Source organism: Pezoporus occidentalis, unplaced genomic scaffold (assembly GCF_034315485.1).
Source record: "Pezoporus occidentalis ecotype Australia unplaced genomic scaffold, CSIRO_AGI_Poc_V1 ctg52, whole genome shotgun sequence".
Lineage (NCBI taxonomy): Eukaryota > Metazoa > Chordata > Aves > Psittaciformes > Psittacidae > Pezoporus > Pezoporus occidentalis.
Window position 1 is genome coordinate 229363 of NW_026915858.1, and position 15586 is coordinate 244948.

The following is a 15586-nucleotide window of genomic DNA, read 5'->3' on the forward strand; positions in this document are numbered from 1 at the left end:
TTTTGTTATCACAAAAAAAGACAAATAAGATGTTCTCTCATGCTTTGTTATCGAGGGACTGTATTAAGAAAAAAAAAAAGAAAAAAGTTACAGCTAGATATACAGTTAGATATGTCAGTACATTAAACTTGATGGAGAGAAGCAACACACAGGAGTATGCTTCATCTTTTCATTGAAGAAACACTGATAGCCATGAGCAAGTATGTGCTGCACATGTATAGACCATCTAGATAAAACCCAAAAGTATAAAGGATATTTTGAATTGTCCTTTAATGTTGTTAATGGCTAAGTTATGTTTTCTGTTACCCTTCTGAAGAAGGGCTTCTTCTAAGTCTAGTTTCATTTGGGAATCTACAGTCCTTGAAAATCTTAATGTTGGAGAACAAATGGTGAATCTGCCTAGAGCCACATCCAGAGCTCATCAGCTGCACGGATTGCAGAACTGCAGTATTAGCCGTTTCACAGTCTTGACGATACTTTAAACCATCTTAACTACACATAATATTCCACCATATGAAAGCCTGCAGGAAAGGTCTGCTGCTACAAAAAGAGAAATCTACACGGTGGAAGACGCTGAAGTTGACAAAAGGAAATGTTTTCAAAATCTCTCTAATAATGCAAGAAACCCCAACCCCAAACACAGCAAATGATGATTGAAAATTGTTATAAAGAATAAAACAGTAAAAAAGAAAATTTTGGCTAAGTACAAGTTACTGTAAAGGCAGGAAGATTAGCAGAATACCATTAGGCACCGAGATTCACTTGGTCAAGGCACAACTTCAGCTGTACCTCAGCAGATGACAAATGTAATGAAATGTTTAAATTAAGATATTTTTTTCCCTTTCAAATTAGTCCTGCTGTCTCTGTTCCAGACTTCTAATTTAGCTCTACTTTCATATTCCCATTGGGCTCTGCAGTGCTTGTTCCTAGGATAGAGCAGCCTCAAACAAGAATTCTGGGTATATACTCCAGCAAGCAACTAACCCAGGTCTTTTTCAAAGGTTTCGGCAAGCTTCATTTTATTTTTTTAAAGAAATGTTTAGGCTGTAAGAGAAATCCCCAAACAGACTCAGGATTATTTCAATTTCCCTCTGTAGGCCAGAGAGTTTTGATGTATTACCAGTATTTTGGGCATTTTCACTGCCTACTGTAACACTGACGGCCAGTCAGCACGCGGCCAGTGCTTCAGATTAAGTTGTTGCCTTCTGCTCTGCTGTTCTGATAGAGACTGAATACAAAAGAGTGAGCCCAAGAGAGATCCTTAGGGTGAAATTAAGCCCAGAAAAGGAATTGTGTGTCTGCCTAGATATTTGCATGGTAGCAAACTGTCTGGATTTCAATAGACTGCTTCTGCAAAAGTCTTTGGGGAAGAAAAAACTAACAAAAAAAATACCTCTACAGAAAGATCGAGAGCTGCACACACAGAAATGCTTTCAAAACACAAGCATTTAATTTTTTTTAAAATGTTAAGTGAGATGTAAATATGTACGTTAGCAACAAAGTGCTCAAAAGCATACTGAAAACATATTCCATACACAGTTAGCAATAGAAGTCTGTACAAAAGTAATAAAGTTACACATTATAAAAAATACTCCGTGACTATAATTTAAAAGAGGGAAAAAAGACAAGGGAATTGATTTCTCAGTTCATATAATTTATTGCAGTTAGCACACAGTTTAAAAATTCACCAACACACCAATAGTACAAAACTAAACAGCATTATAAGTTATTCCCCCCTCAGGAAAATAAAACATACTATGATTGTCAAAGCTAGATGTCAGTCTAAGTTTTAGAACAAAAGAAGAATGTGAAACTAAGGAAAGGAAAAAAGCAATCACTCACGAGGACCACAAAAAAATCCAAGAGAAAGTCCATTTTCCTCAGACACTGATTGTCTTCTCTAACTTAAGAAAAGAATGTAGTTTTAAAACCTAGAAACTATTCAAGTAACTAAAGATAACGCTCCAAGGCCATTTTCACAGCTTTTTTTTTGTTTTGTTTTAAATGCCATTACAGCCAAATTAACACACATTTGACCAAATATTTCCAAAACAGTCCAGCAATACACAATGGAGTTTTCCATTCAGTATCTTAAGCACAAAAATAGGCTATGTTTACAGTAGTTAAGGCGATCAAATTTTAAACAAAAGCAGAGAAAAAAAAGGGGAAAAAAAAAAAAAGGGAAAAACAGCAAACGTTTTCCATGCTACTCCCATAGACCTTATTTGTAAGTGCAAGACAGGAAAACAAACACTGTGCAAAATGCTTTTGACCTGCGTGTTGGTCATTAAAACCACACGTCAGGCTGCAGTCTCTGCTGCTTGGATACGCATAGTCCTTCCCCTGCCCTCCCCCGGCCCCCCTGTCACTCAGGCCTGCCCAGGCCTTTCAGCCCAGGGCTTTTTCTTCTTTTTTTTCCTTTTTTTAAATTTTTTCTTTTTTTCAGTCCACAGCCTCTTTTCAACGCGGGGGGGGGAAAAAAAGAACGACCTATTGTGGTGGAGCGGTGCAGCAGGAATCCTACGAATGCTCATCTGGGGAAATGGACGCACCTCAGCTGGAGCTGGCGTGGGGTCTGTGCAATTAGGAGGGGCTGGGGTTAGTAAATGCACACCACACATGCAAATCTCGAAGCCTGGTTGTAAACATTCAGTATTTTTGTGGGGTTTTTTGTGTTTTTTTTTTTCCTTGTTAACGCAGCTAAATCGGCGACTCGCAGCTTAAGTTCTTCTCAACTTAAAAACAGTGGGAAAGTAAATTTAAATTAGATAAAATAAAAACAGTGCATTTCTCTTCTTCGTAACACTGGCATTTTCAACGGTGTCGGTTTTTTTTCCTAAGGAAATTAAATAATTTTCAACTCACTCGTTAAAGTTATACAATGCAAACAAAGACAAAAATATACTGAAAATCATGCATTTCTGTAGCGTTAATATTTACTTTTCAAGACTCAACTAAGAGCATCAACACAACCTGCCAAGTTCTTTGATACCTCCCCCCGGCCCATGTAATCAATTACAGTATACAATAACAGTAATTCACATTTTTTAAACACACAGTTCATCACTGCTGAAGCTGCAATATCCTTTTTCATCCCAAGCAAACCTTCACGTAAGACAGAGTCCCAGTGATCCCAGTGTACTCTCAGGGTTTTTGTTTTATGTTTTTGTTGCCTTTTTTTTTGTTTTGTCATTTTTTGTTTTTCTGTTTGTTTGTGGTTTTTTTTTCTTTTTTCTTTTTTTTTTTTTTCCAGTGGGAACTGTCAGAAATCCAGAAGTTGCCATAATAAGTTTTAAGTCAACCGCTTGTTTAAAAATAGATAATCCAGCATTTCAGAAATTTTCCATTTGGGTCTAAAAGCATTCAGGTTTCCAACAGCTAGAAAGGACTCATGCAATTATAGAAATGTAAAGGAACTGACAAAATTGGGAGAGGATTTCTACATTCAGATTTTAAAGAGGAGAAAGATCGAGAGCTCATAAAAGAATGCAATGTTTTGGGGAGAATAAAGCCACGTCCAAATTTTTTGAATTGGAGATCCCTTAGAAGTAAAGTATCCGCTGGCTTCTATTCCAAAAAGGGGGAAAAATACGCTCCGTAATTTGTGACTTTGTCGGATTACCTCTACAGTTCATTTTTACTGGAGTGCTAAATTAGCGAAATATTCATGCTGCCTTAAAGTGCAAAAAACAAGCTAATAGCCAAACTTTCAGTTCAAGGAAACAAGATTGCTTTTAGACTGTACCACAACTATATAGATTTATATATATATTATTTATATATATAAAAATTTTATTTCCAAAGTTCTTGTGAGCTATCTTCTAAGGTCCAGTCTCTGACAGTAGGTAAGCTCAGTGCTTCGCTTTTGACAGACAATGAGTTCACCAACTCACAGTGAAACTTCCGAATGTGTCTGTAAAGGTCTCCGGACTGCGTGAACCTGCGTTCACACCACTTACAAGCATGAGGCTTCTCCCGCGTGTGAACCACTGCGTGGCGGCTCAGGTTGTGGGAGTACTGGAAGCTCTTCCCACACTGGGTGCAAGTGTAGGGCTTTTCACCTGAATGAGTCCTCTCATGACGTTTCAAGGTGTACATGCAAGAAAAAGTCTTACCACACAACGAGCAGGTCGGGACATTGACATCGGTAGCAGGCTTGCTGCGGATCCCGTCCTGCTCTCGAAAGTGCGTGCTTAAATGGATCTGCAGGATGTGGGGGCTAGGAAAGACCTTGTTGCAGAGAGGACACATGAAAATTTGGCCAGCGGGGCTAAGTATGTTTGACACGTAAGGGAGCAAGCTGCTGTCCATGTTGCCTTCCACCTGGACTCTTTCATTCTCTGGAGTTATCATTTCGTCATCGCTTGCCTTGTCCTCTCTATCTAGCTCCCTCAAGACCGAATCTTCCCTCATCGGAGCCAGGTGGGCCGGCTCGTACTGTACCCTGTTATTAGTGCTCACACTTTCTTTCACAGTGCTATGTTCCATATCATAGTCATTAGTGCCAACATCACTCTCATCACAGGAAGCCTCTTTCTCCACCTTCACCTGAACCAGGCTGCTTCTAAGCATGTCCTGTGAAGAGAAATAAGAACTGTTCAAGTTTTCAACTCCTGAAAGGCTGGACTTGACAGACAGGTCCAGCACACAGTCAACATCTGCTGAATCCCTCACGGAGGTGACAGACCTCTGGGACAAAGACTCTGTTGAGCTGCAGGGGCTGGCTACTGTTTTTCCAGCTGCTGCTGCGTGCGTCTCTGCCTCTCCGCCAGTCTGGGGAATGCCTGCTGAGTCTGAGGGCAATCTCATCCACATGTTCCCAGGCTCCGCCGCCAAGTCCCTTTTGCTAGGCAGGATGTTCAATTTTTCATCTTCTCCATCGTCTTCATCGCTGGGCAAGTCTCCTGGCATGTGGCTGCTGCCGTCAGAGAGGCTCTCCACTTTGTCTGAACAACTTGAAGCGTCTTCCTCCTTTTTTGTACTGTCTGCCTCCGTGGTTGCTTTCTCTTTCAGCTTCTTTTTGCAGACTTTGACAATGTCATACATGTGGAGATAACTGGCAGCTGCTAGCACGTCTTCAATGGGCAAGTCTTTGAACTGGAGCTTTCCTTCGTACATGAATTCAAGCAGGAGAGCGAAAGCTGGGGCTGTAACAATGTCGCTGTTCAGATGAACAATGTCCCTTTTGTCCAGCTGGTCCTTGTAAAAGAGGTGGAAATACATGCTGCATGAAGCCAGTACAGCTCTGTGTGCTCGGAACTGGGCATCTCCTACCAGAACAGTGCAATCACAAAGAAAACCCTGATGTCTCTGCTCACTCAGACACTGTAGCAAATGTCTACTGTGGTCAGGAAACTCCATACTGTCTTCATAACCTATAAGCAATGAGATTTTTAAAAATTAAATGTGGGTCGGAATCATGGAACTTATGAATCCAAGTTATTCCACTCCAAAAACCTCGCCTTTATATTGCCAGAATTCTGGTACTGACACCATGCAAAGATTATTTAACACGCATGTATGATGACAACTCTTTCCCCGATCAACCACTGAAGTTCGGACTCCCCTTCCGTGGTAAATAAGCACATAGGTACATTTGTAATTTTTTTTTTTAAAGTATCATGGGTGTTCATAAAATCTGTTCAGTTTGGGTTTTTTTTTGGGAAACTTCCTTCAGACTGCATCCCTAGGAGGGAGACCCCCAAAAAAATCTGCATTTTTTTTTTTAGCACTAAGTTTGAGAGATCACAGAGGGCAAAGAAAAAAAAAAAAAAATCAGATCAACCTTCTTTTTAAAGTCAAATTGTAGCAAAAGGAAAAGATTGCGCATGAGGAAATGCCAATATACCCAAATCTGAAGGTCTAACATTCATGAAGTATAAAAATTATTTATGGGTGTCAGTATACAGTAACAGCAAAATTGAGGTTTTTAGAAATTCAGTTTGCATGGTTTTCTTCTTGCAGTAAGCACAGTTTCAGGTTTTGAGCCTTCTCCACACTGTACAATAGAACATGAACAGGTTTTGCCAACACGCAGAATTTACAAAAGAAAACTAACATCCAGAAAGCCAGCGAGCACCGCTTCCCTGTGCAGAAGGACAGAAATCTCCCTCCCCTCCCACACCGGGCAGAGTCTGCAGTATCAAACTTAAAAAAAAAAAAAGAAAAAGTCATTCAACGTGAGCCTGTGTGCATATTTACAATCAGTATCCCAAGAACTGTCCTTACCCAAGCATTTTTCTATTCAGCTTCCTTGATGAGAAAGAAAAAATAAACAAGAAGCAGAGAAGTCAAAACTCAAATGGAAAGTAAAATCTCCTAAAAAACTGTCTAATCTATTCTTCTGTGATTGATAGCAATGGTCTCCCAAACCACCTTAAGCAGATCCTGGCTCTCTAGGCTGGCGGATATTATTGAAAAATCCTCTTCCCTCACAAACCAAGATGTACTAAAACTTACAACACAACCCCTACTATCTTCTGCAAAATACCATTGCTAGAGTAAAGCACGAAGATTTACAATACAATCACTTTAAGTGCCCCACAGCCAACATCAATCCTAATCCTTAAGAGGGCTAAAAATAAAGATTGGAGGGCAGCTCACAAGGTAGCTGTGATCAAATTAGGAGGCTGAAAGGACAGAGAGGGACGAAGAAGGAAGCTTATAAACATCTGATCCAGCTGACTGTGGCCATATGGCAGCTGCTGCCCAGATAAAGAGATTAAGAATAGAGGAGTGCGATTACAGCTGTCTGGCCAATTCAGGCAGCTCAAATCTACAAGTTCTAAATTAGTCGCAAATACAAAAACTCCTTCAAATAATTATTGTTATGCTGGAATAAAAGATTGCAAGTGCTACACGCGAGAGAGAAAAGAGGAAACCAGTCAAGCCATTCTCCTGGGTACAAAAGTTTCTAAACACATAAGTGATTTCTATCTCTCAGAAGCACTACAGCTGTACACTACCATGGCTCTGAGCTGCAGGATATTTAACCGTGAAGTTTAATCAAAGACTTCCCCACAAACACATTTCAGCCAGAACAGTCCTGTTTTTTTAAAAAACCCACATTTTTGTGTATTTCACTAAAACCCCCGTAAAGTCATTTAAAAGCTGCAACACAAGAACATAAAGCAGAACTCTCGTTAGGCTTGCCCCTAAATCCAGTGCAGTTTTGGTCTCACAAATGAAGAATGAACCTGCTCTCTCCTTCTTCCAAACCAAGACATTCTCACAATATACATTAAAGTTAATGCTAACAACGTGCCCAAGAACTGATACTTTCCAACTGCAGTCCAAGCCTTTTGACTAAGTCCACTCATCTATTTAATACTCAATTTCATATATTACCCCTGTACTTGGTTAGAAAAGTAATGTGATTTTTTTCTGAAATTCAATAAACAACACACCAAAACAGAAATATGCTGTATCTAATCTATTGCTACTCCTACCTTTAGTACACATAAACCTGATTAAGTCCTTTCCTCTGAGTCTTGCTGGCTCCAGGTCTGTTAGATCGGTGGAAAAAAAGCAGACTAGGAGAGACAGATGCAAAGTGGAGATGATGTTAGAGAGGAATGAGATACCTTCTCCACACACAGATCTGCACACACTAACTCCCTGTCTGTGTGTTAGAATAAAAGGCTGAGGGATGGCAGGCTGTCAGCTGCTCTGACATCATGTTCAGATGGAAATGCTACCTCCAGCTGTGCTCCTTTTAATGCCATATGCTACTCCTCTACACTCCTGCCACCAGCTTTTTCTTAGGAGAACTTTTCTCTTCTGTTAGTATAAACAAAATACTTCAAAGTCTCTTTTTTTCAAACTTTCTAACAGGGAGGGAAAGAAAAAAAAAAAAAAGAAAATCCTAAACATATGGGGCTCTACTGTATTTGCAGCATAGCAACACTTCTGCCTTAAGTTGGAGGACCGCTTTACACGCTGACAGCATACCCCAGCCACGGGGTTACCGAGAAACCCAAAAAGCTCGGTTTTACTGAGCCCGGGGGTTCAGCCAAAAGCAGGCATTAGCCGAACCGATGTACTCCAGCCACAGCTCCCCGCCGCGCCGCCGGTCCTTTCAGTTTCTACGTTTAGACACCGTAAGTGACACCGAGCTCTCCAACTCGGCTCAGCCACAGCAGCGAGGTGGCTAACCTGCCCGGGGCTCTATTCCGCGCCTTCAGCTCACCCCAAAATTGCTCTTCCCCGGCTGGAGTCGGGTTGTCATTTACTTGCCTGCAGTGGCACCGGGACGCCGGCCCCAGCCCCGAAGGTTCCGGCAGACCCGTCTCCCCCACCGCCAGCCGCCCGGGACTCGCCGTGCCCCTCGGCCTCCCTCGGCCCCTCCGGTGACACTCGCGTCTACCGAGCCGTATGGTTTACCTGCCCGCCGTCCCCCAGGACGCGCCGGGCCAGGCCGAGCCGGGCCGTGAGGGGAGGCGCGGCCCCGCGGCGCACAGCAAGTTCCCTGCGGGCCCGGCCCCCCCACATCCCCATCGGGCGACGGCAACTTTCCGCCGGGGCCACCCCCACCTCTGCCCGGCACCTCGGACCGGGGCCGGCCGGCCCCCGCCGCCCACGGTGGCCTGGTCCTGCCGGGCAGCGCCGCCACCACCCCCGCCCGTGGCCGTGAGCGCCGGCGGCCGCCCCGCGGGGAAGGAAGCAGCTGCCCGGCGCGCAGGAAAAGCCGCCCCCGGGTCACAGCGGCAACAAAAGAAAAGTAACCGGGAGCGGCGCCGGGGCGGCCGGTCTCGCCACCCGGTGAGGGCTGCCCCCGCCCCCCCGCCCGGCTGCGCCCACCCCCCCCACCGGACCCGCCGACAACTCCGCCCGCCCCGCGGGGCCGCACCGGCCCCGGCCCCGTCCCGGCGGGTGTGTGGGGATGGGGGCTGCGGGACTCACACTCCCCGGCGGCCCGAAGTCCCCGCGCTCCCGCCGCCGCCCGCCGGCTCCTCTTCGCTCACTTGCCGCTCCGGGATCGCGTCTCACCCCCCTCCCGCCCTCCCCCCCGCCCGCCCCCCGCGCCCGCTTGCCGCCGCCCCCCGGCCTCCCCCCTGCCGGCAGCTGAGGAGCGAGCGGGGCAGCCGGCGGAGCGAAGCGGGCCCCGAGCTCAGCGGCTCCCCATGGCACCGACGGCCGGAGACGGCGCGGAGCCCGGGGCCGGGCGGGAGGGGGGAGGGGCGGGGGCCCAGGGGAGAGCGGGCGGGCGGGGGCGCCGGGCGCACGCAGCACGGGCGGGCGGGCGCACGCACGGCGGCAGCGGCGGCACAGCCGGGCCCGGGCTGCGGCAGACAGATGTTCACCCCCTCCCCGCTCCCCACTTCGGACTCCGCTCCCTGACTGACAGCCCGGCCCGCCCGCGCCGCCGCCGCCGCCAACCGGCGCGGCGCCCCGCCGATGAGTGACGGGCAGCGGCGGGCGCTGAGTGGAGGAGGCCGGCCCGGGAAAGCCAATCGCAGCGCGCGGCGAGACAAGGGGGCGTGACCCGGCGGGGAGAGGGGGGCGGTGAGGCGGAAGGGGGCGGGGCCCCGGCGAGCCCGGGGAAGGGGCGGGGCCGAGGGTGGGGCGGATGGAGAGGGCGGGCCCGGAGGGGGCGGGGCTTTGCTGCCGAGGGCGCGCGAGGGCTGGGGCCTCGCGCCGGTTGCCGGAGGGTGTCGGGGAGGGGGGAGTTGGCGCGGTGCATGGTGGGACGGCGGAGGGTGGCGGGCAGCAGGTGCGGCTTGGCCGGTCTCTCCTGGCTGCCCTACTCTGGGCGTGGGGCCTCAAGGCTTTGGTGTGCCCCTGCTCCCGTGCCTGGCCATGTCGGTAGTGGGGCCACCTGTGCCGGGACAGGCTGTGAGAGGTGCAGTAGTGTGTGAGCGTGCCTGGCCTGGCTGGGGCAGCCCGCCTGCCCACCCTCGGGAAACTGCCGAGCCCCGTCCTGCCACACGGCCGGGCAGCTGGGGATTGCTGTGCTACCTCGGGCAGTTTGGGATGGGCAGTGTGAATTAAATAGCTGAGACCAAGCATTCATTAGGAGTCAAGAACATCATTAGCGTATAATTGCTGTGTTGTTATCTCAAGACCTAAGATCCATCACCTGCCCCTACTAAGAGGAGCAAGTAATGGACTAAGATAAAGCCACTCTTCACAAAATTCACTGAGGGATCCGTATCTAGGAGAAGCACAAGTTGCTGATGCCTGATAACCTTGCAGAAGTTGACAGCAGAAACATCTGGATTAACAGATAAGCCACCAGAATGCTGATAGGTGCTGCTGTTGCAAGATACACAAACCCATTGTTGCTTTGCCCTGCCACATTTATGATTGGGCAGTTAGAAATGCGCATTAGTTGGTAGGTGGGTGATTCATATCATACCTTTGTATAAAACCCCTGAAGAAAAATCCCTGGGGTGCGCTCAGTTTGGCTGGGGCACCTCATGCACGTGAATAAATTCACCTTTGTAATCTCGTAGTTAGTGTTGTAGCTTCTCTCCCTGGTTGGCACAGGCCAGTTGTGAATTTGTAACAGGAGTGTGATGAGAGCGTGCTCTGGCTTCTCTTAATGAATTGCCCTGCCCCAGGTTAGAGTTTCCACCTCTAGTATTGCGTTTCTTTGTGCTTCCCGCAGCAGCCAGGCAGGTTACCGGGAGCAGCGCCAGGAGACCAGCATCCTTTGGGATGTAAGTGCCCAGGCCTGCCCGCTCCTGGGAGGCCGTGGGAAGGGCAGCACCTGAGCATACAAAGAGCTCTCCAGACCTCACGGTTGTTCACCGACAGGTTGAGGTCAACACCTCTAGAGAATGCCACGGCTTAGTGATGGGTCGGGGTGGGGCAGTGGGAGCTGGGCCTGAAGAGCTAAGGTCTTCCTTAGGAAAAGACTAATCCAAGGAGTTGGGTATTTCCCCATCTCCCCTTCAGTTCCAGGTAAACAGTCAACACAGAGAAGTGTTTTGAAGGAAACAGTGCTCACCAGCAGAGTCTCAGGAGTTTAAAGAACTCAGTTATGTTTTAATAACTGATTGAGTAGATATAAAAGCTGAAGGCATGTACTTATTCTCCTTCAGCAATATGAAACCGTTATAAAGAAACATACTGAATTCTAGTTGTGCCTAATTTGTCTGAGATCACTGCTATGTATATCACACAGCAGCTAGCAGCTAGCTATAGGTGTCCATATGCTTCAAGCATATAAATATATATATACAAAAGAAACGACTTTCTCTCCATCCTTTGGTGAACTGATTGTTCATACAGACCTGGTGTGGGATCTTTTAATTATTAACCTCAAAGTATTTCAGTACTTCTTTGATATTGATACAATTCCATCTGTAAGTTGCATTTTTCCCTTTTTTATTTTTTTTTCCCCATTGGCATTGTGTTCCGTATTCCATTACACCTGGAACAAGATGGGGTTTTGTCCTCTTCAAGACAGAGCAGCTAAGATGCTGACTCCTCATGTTTCCTGTCTCCTCAGTGCTAATAATCACTTCATCTGAGAAAAATCAGTACTCTCTTCCCTGCTGCCCATCATTTCTTGAGCATCTTCCCTATAACTGCTAAACTGCTTTTTTCTTTCAATTGCAAAAATAAATGTTGAAAGCATTTTGATATGAAATACTGTTGAAAATAGTTCTGAAGTTTGTTTTTTTTTAATCTAAAACTTACAAATGACTTTTGCTGTTATATATATATTGAACTGCCAGTGAATGTGCCTTAATATATTACATTAACTGTGTTGTCCTAGATCTCTAAACTGCATCCTGCCTCATGCTTCCTAGTATAAGCCATCTCACCAACTGCTCGGGGTCGGTTACTAAGACCTCAGTTTGTCAATACTTACTTATACAAGTGCAGCTTTACCGAGGGAGGCAGTTTAGTCATTCTCATGATACAAAACTCTGTGAAAAACGAGGCTGCTTAATGTGAAAAAATGCAGAGAATTTATTTGCTACAGAGGACATGTAGCAAATGAGCTTTCTCAGTACCCTATAGACTTTTACAGGACCTGGAATTTAAAAATAATCTTAAAATAAAATTTCATGGGGCATTACTGTTTGTATGTTCTGTTCACTTATTATTTCCCCCTCATGCACATATGCTTCTCCTTGTAAGATGTACTGAGAAAAATCTTACAGCCCCTCACCTAGTCTTTACAGGGCTGACTGCTATTTAGATCAGGTTGTATTTTCTTTTCCATACTATCATTTGACTATATGATCTTGGCCAAATCACTCAGTTCTTTTTGCCTCTTCAGACTGGTTTGCCCTCAGAGCTACAGGTTATTTTTTACTACAGTTATATTTAAGAGAATGATCTACAATTACAGTTTATACAGCTATTACAATAAAACTTTTTTTTACTACTTCTAAATAGGAAATGGAGCGGAACAGAAAAAAAGTGAGTGTAGGTAACGCTTTAAGATTAAAAATCTTTTTTGGCAGTGAGTCTGACTTCATTGATTTAAACCTGGAGCTGTTGACATTTGTCTGTGATATTTTTTTTTTTTATATGAAAGGAGCTCTAATTTTTTTAGGAGTACATAGAGGGGTTTAAAGACTTAGCATTATTTTAAATATAGAAACAAGATGATAGAAAAGTGAACGAAGAAAAAATCCCTCATGGGGAAAACTCACAAATACCCTGTAGTCCAGTTGATCATCTGTTAGAAAAAAAATAACGTAAGACTAGCATTCCATTGGAAGGGATGGTGAAGCCTTGTTGTAAAGGGACATAAACATCTGGCAATACACCTGGTCTCTACACATATTTATAAATCACCTGGGGCATCCCAAGGTACCGCAGAGAACACACATGAAAATTGAACTAAGCATTCATAAGCCAAAGAAAATAAAAATGTTCTCTATATAGCGTGGAAAGAAATGAGTCTCATTTACTGCACAAACACAGTTTGGAAAGACATGATGCAATTTTGCACTTCTTGCACCTTTGCACCTGCTGACTTTCATTTATATCCTCCAGGCAACAAGCAAGCCTGAAGGCCTTTGGCTCATAACCAATGCTGACGTTGCAGTATGGTGCTACAGGAACGCCTGCAGCTCTGGTAGAGCATCTCTGCTCACTTCTGATCTGAGAACGTTGAGGCTTCTTGGCGACTTCTCTAAAATGGTTTGTGTGGTGAATCTCCCGGTGTTGGTTGGTGCTGCTCAAGATCGATTAATACATAGCAAGCCAGCTTTGCCTGCAAGCCTCAAAATGTGTTTGGTGCATTTGTTTCTGGAGCTTGAATGGTGCTATATGCTCTTGGAAACTCTTCTTGAGGACAGTCCCACATAAAAGCTGGAGCTGACAAAGGTCAGAAGTGCCTGTGTAGTATTTGGGTCCAGAGCCATAGGTTTAGATTGTTAGCATGACACAGCTATGCCATGGAATCAGGTGAAACTTTGCCCTTTAATACTTCTTACACCTGCTATAACCCAATTTTCTACATTTTCTTCAAATTGTAGAGCACTGCTGTAATGACTACCATACATACCATCTGTTTTGTTCTCCATAGAAAACAAGAAATAGACAACGGAAAGTGCTCATCAAATATCCCAGGTTTATGCTCAACAGGTTATTTTGGACCAGATACTGTCACACTGTTTTTATTGGTAGGGCAATGGAAAGTGGATACCCCCTTGGTAAATTAACACTCTCCCAGAATGCTTTGACTCATAGGACTGGAGGTACAGCAGTAAATACCTCCAGGGTTATGTATCCCAGAGATGTGAAAATTAGGACTTGTGATTGTGGCACTCTTGATTTTTTTCTTTACTTTTTAAAATTTAGATTTTTTTTTTTTCTAATTGCAGTGAAATTTAATTAATGGAAGTCTGGTTTTCAGAAAAATTAAAAGATAAATAGTTTCTGGAGCTGCCATCACACTTGAGGTTCAGCTGATGTCACCATGGAACTGAGTTTTGTCTCTGGGGAACCAGTGCTGAGGAAGTGCCAAGATAATATAATACAGCCTTTGCATGAATTGGCTAAATGTGCATCTTATTGTGCCAGAGTCTGACTGGATCAGTAATTCTTATCAGCCCAAGCTATGCTGGGTAAGCCACCAGGATGTGCTCAGTGAAGAGCTTTTCTTAGCACATGGGCCAAAATTTTCTCTCTCCTCTCAAATACTATCACATAAAGGAGAAGGAGCGCCAGGACCCAAGGTTTATCACCAAGGTGGCTGCTAGCATTCATGCTGCAAGCTGAGGACAGGCACCACTGATACACTGTCTTTGGGTACAGCTGTCCTTTTCCGAAACGGAGATTTTTCTAGCTTTAAGCTACATTTTCTGCTTCACACAGGGATAGTTACTGAGATCAGTAATTTCTTTGTGATGTCCCAAGACAATTTCAAGGCTCTGTGTAAAAATCTAATGATAAAGAATGGAACTGGCCTCATGGGTGGAGACGTGAAACAGAATCCAGCTGGATTTGTTTGAGTATTAATGATGTGCACACTGTCACTGAAATTAGAATAGAGATGTTTTCTGTTGAAAAATTGCTTGTTTTAGATACAGAGGAATTGGCTTCTAATTTCTAGCCTAGGAACACCTGCCTGCTGGATTCTGGTCTCCCTCAACCCTGGACTACCATGTCCTACACTGTGTGCACGAGATCACACGAGTATATCGCTAAACATATATTACAAATGCAAAACCTAGATTTCAAAAAGATAAGAGACACAGGTCATGATGCCCCTAAAGGAAGAGAGCCAGAGTGGTTGTTAATTTGTCCCCTGAGCCCCTGCAATGGCAGAGGTATATTGGGTGGGACTGCTCAGAAGATACCCAAGTGACCTTTCTTCCACAAAACCTTCTCTGGGTCCTGCTGAGGTCACATTGTTGTGACTGGGTGTTGCAGTCAGAGTAATTCTGAGAAAGCTGGGAGATGTGAAGCCTTTTCAGGCAGTGTGGTGGCCAGCACCAAGCTCTGCCGTGCTCAGAAATGAAGGAATAAAGTGCCAACTTAGTTTTACAAAACCATTTGCTGAATTTTTCTTTCTTTACATGCTGTGTGTGGGTGTACGCATCTCTGTACATTTAGGGGGTGCCCCTTCTACAAGGATATGCTATAGAAACAAAATAAGTATTAGCTGCTGCTTTACTATTATTTCACTATATTTAAAGCAGACCTGAAAAATAAAATATTTAACCAAAACCTAATTAAATTCTTATGCTTTTTCTGTAATTTTTTCCCTATCATTACAGATTACAAAGACATTTATGCCTAAACAGAAGCTGTCTTCTTCCAATCAGCCTGCTCTTTCTGCTCAGTTCATTCACTAAATCATTTAATCACCCCAGGCCATATGTTACCATCTTGTGTAAAACGGGTGGAAGAAGAAAAAAATATGCAAAACTCTCTGCACAAGAGTGGGTGTCAGCATCCAGCATAGCTCCCACTAGGAAGCACAAAATATAAAATGTTATCACCAGTGAATGTGACTGCGAAAATAAACCGAGACAGACAAAAGAGACAAGACATTGCAAAGGTGAAGAAGACAATCTTTGAATCTCAGTTCTGGGTGGAAAAGTTATGGGCTAAATGTTGCATGTTAGTCCACGGGCTCATATTCTCAGTATTCTACTACCAATACAGTTGC

At 44.9% G+C, this 15586-nt stretch overlaps 1 protein-coding gene across 11 annotated transcripts; it reads right to left on the reverse strand.

Moving 5' to 3' along the window:
- Positions 1 to 1633: 1633 nt before the first annotated feature.
- Positions 1634 to 9039, reverse strand: ZBTB18 (zinc finger and BTB domain containing 18). 11 transcript variants are annotated; one of them, XM_062637321.1, is made up of 3 exons: positions 8902 to 9039; positions 7449 to 7532; positions 1634 to 5375 (listed from the first exon to the last, which is right to left on the reverse strand). In XM_062637321.1, exons 2-3 carry the CDS (start codon positions 7459 to 7461, stop codon positions 3793 to 3795), a joined length of 1596 nt encoding a protein of 531 aa, XP_062493305.1. In that variant the 5' UTR covers positions 7462 to 7532; positions 8902 to 9039; the 3' UTR covers positions 1634 to 3792. The 11 variants fall into 11 exon arrangements, with proteins under 11 accessions (XP_062493305.1, XP_062493310.1, XP_062493306.1 ...); XM_062637326.1 differs by lacking the exon at positions 7449 to 7532 and adding an exon at positions 5868 to 5998 and having other exon boundaries at positions 8902 to 9025; XM_062637322.1 differs by lacking the exon at positions 8902 to 9039 and adding an exon at positions 8189 to 8486.
- Between the last annotated feature and the right edge of the window lie 6547 nt (positions 9040 to 15586).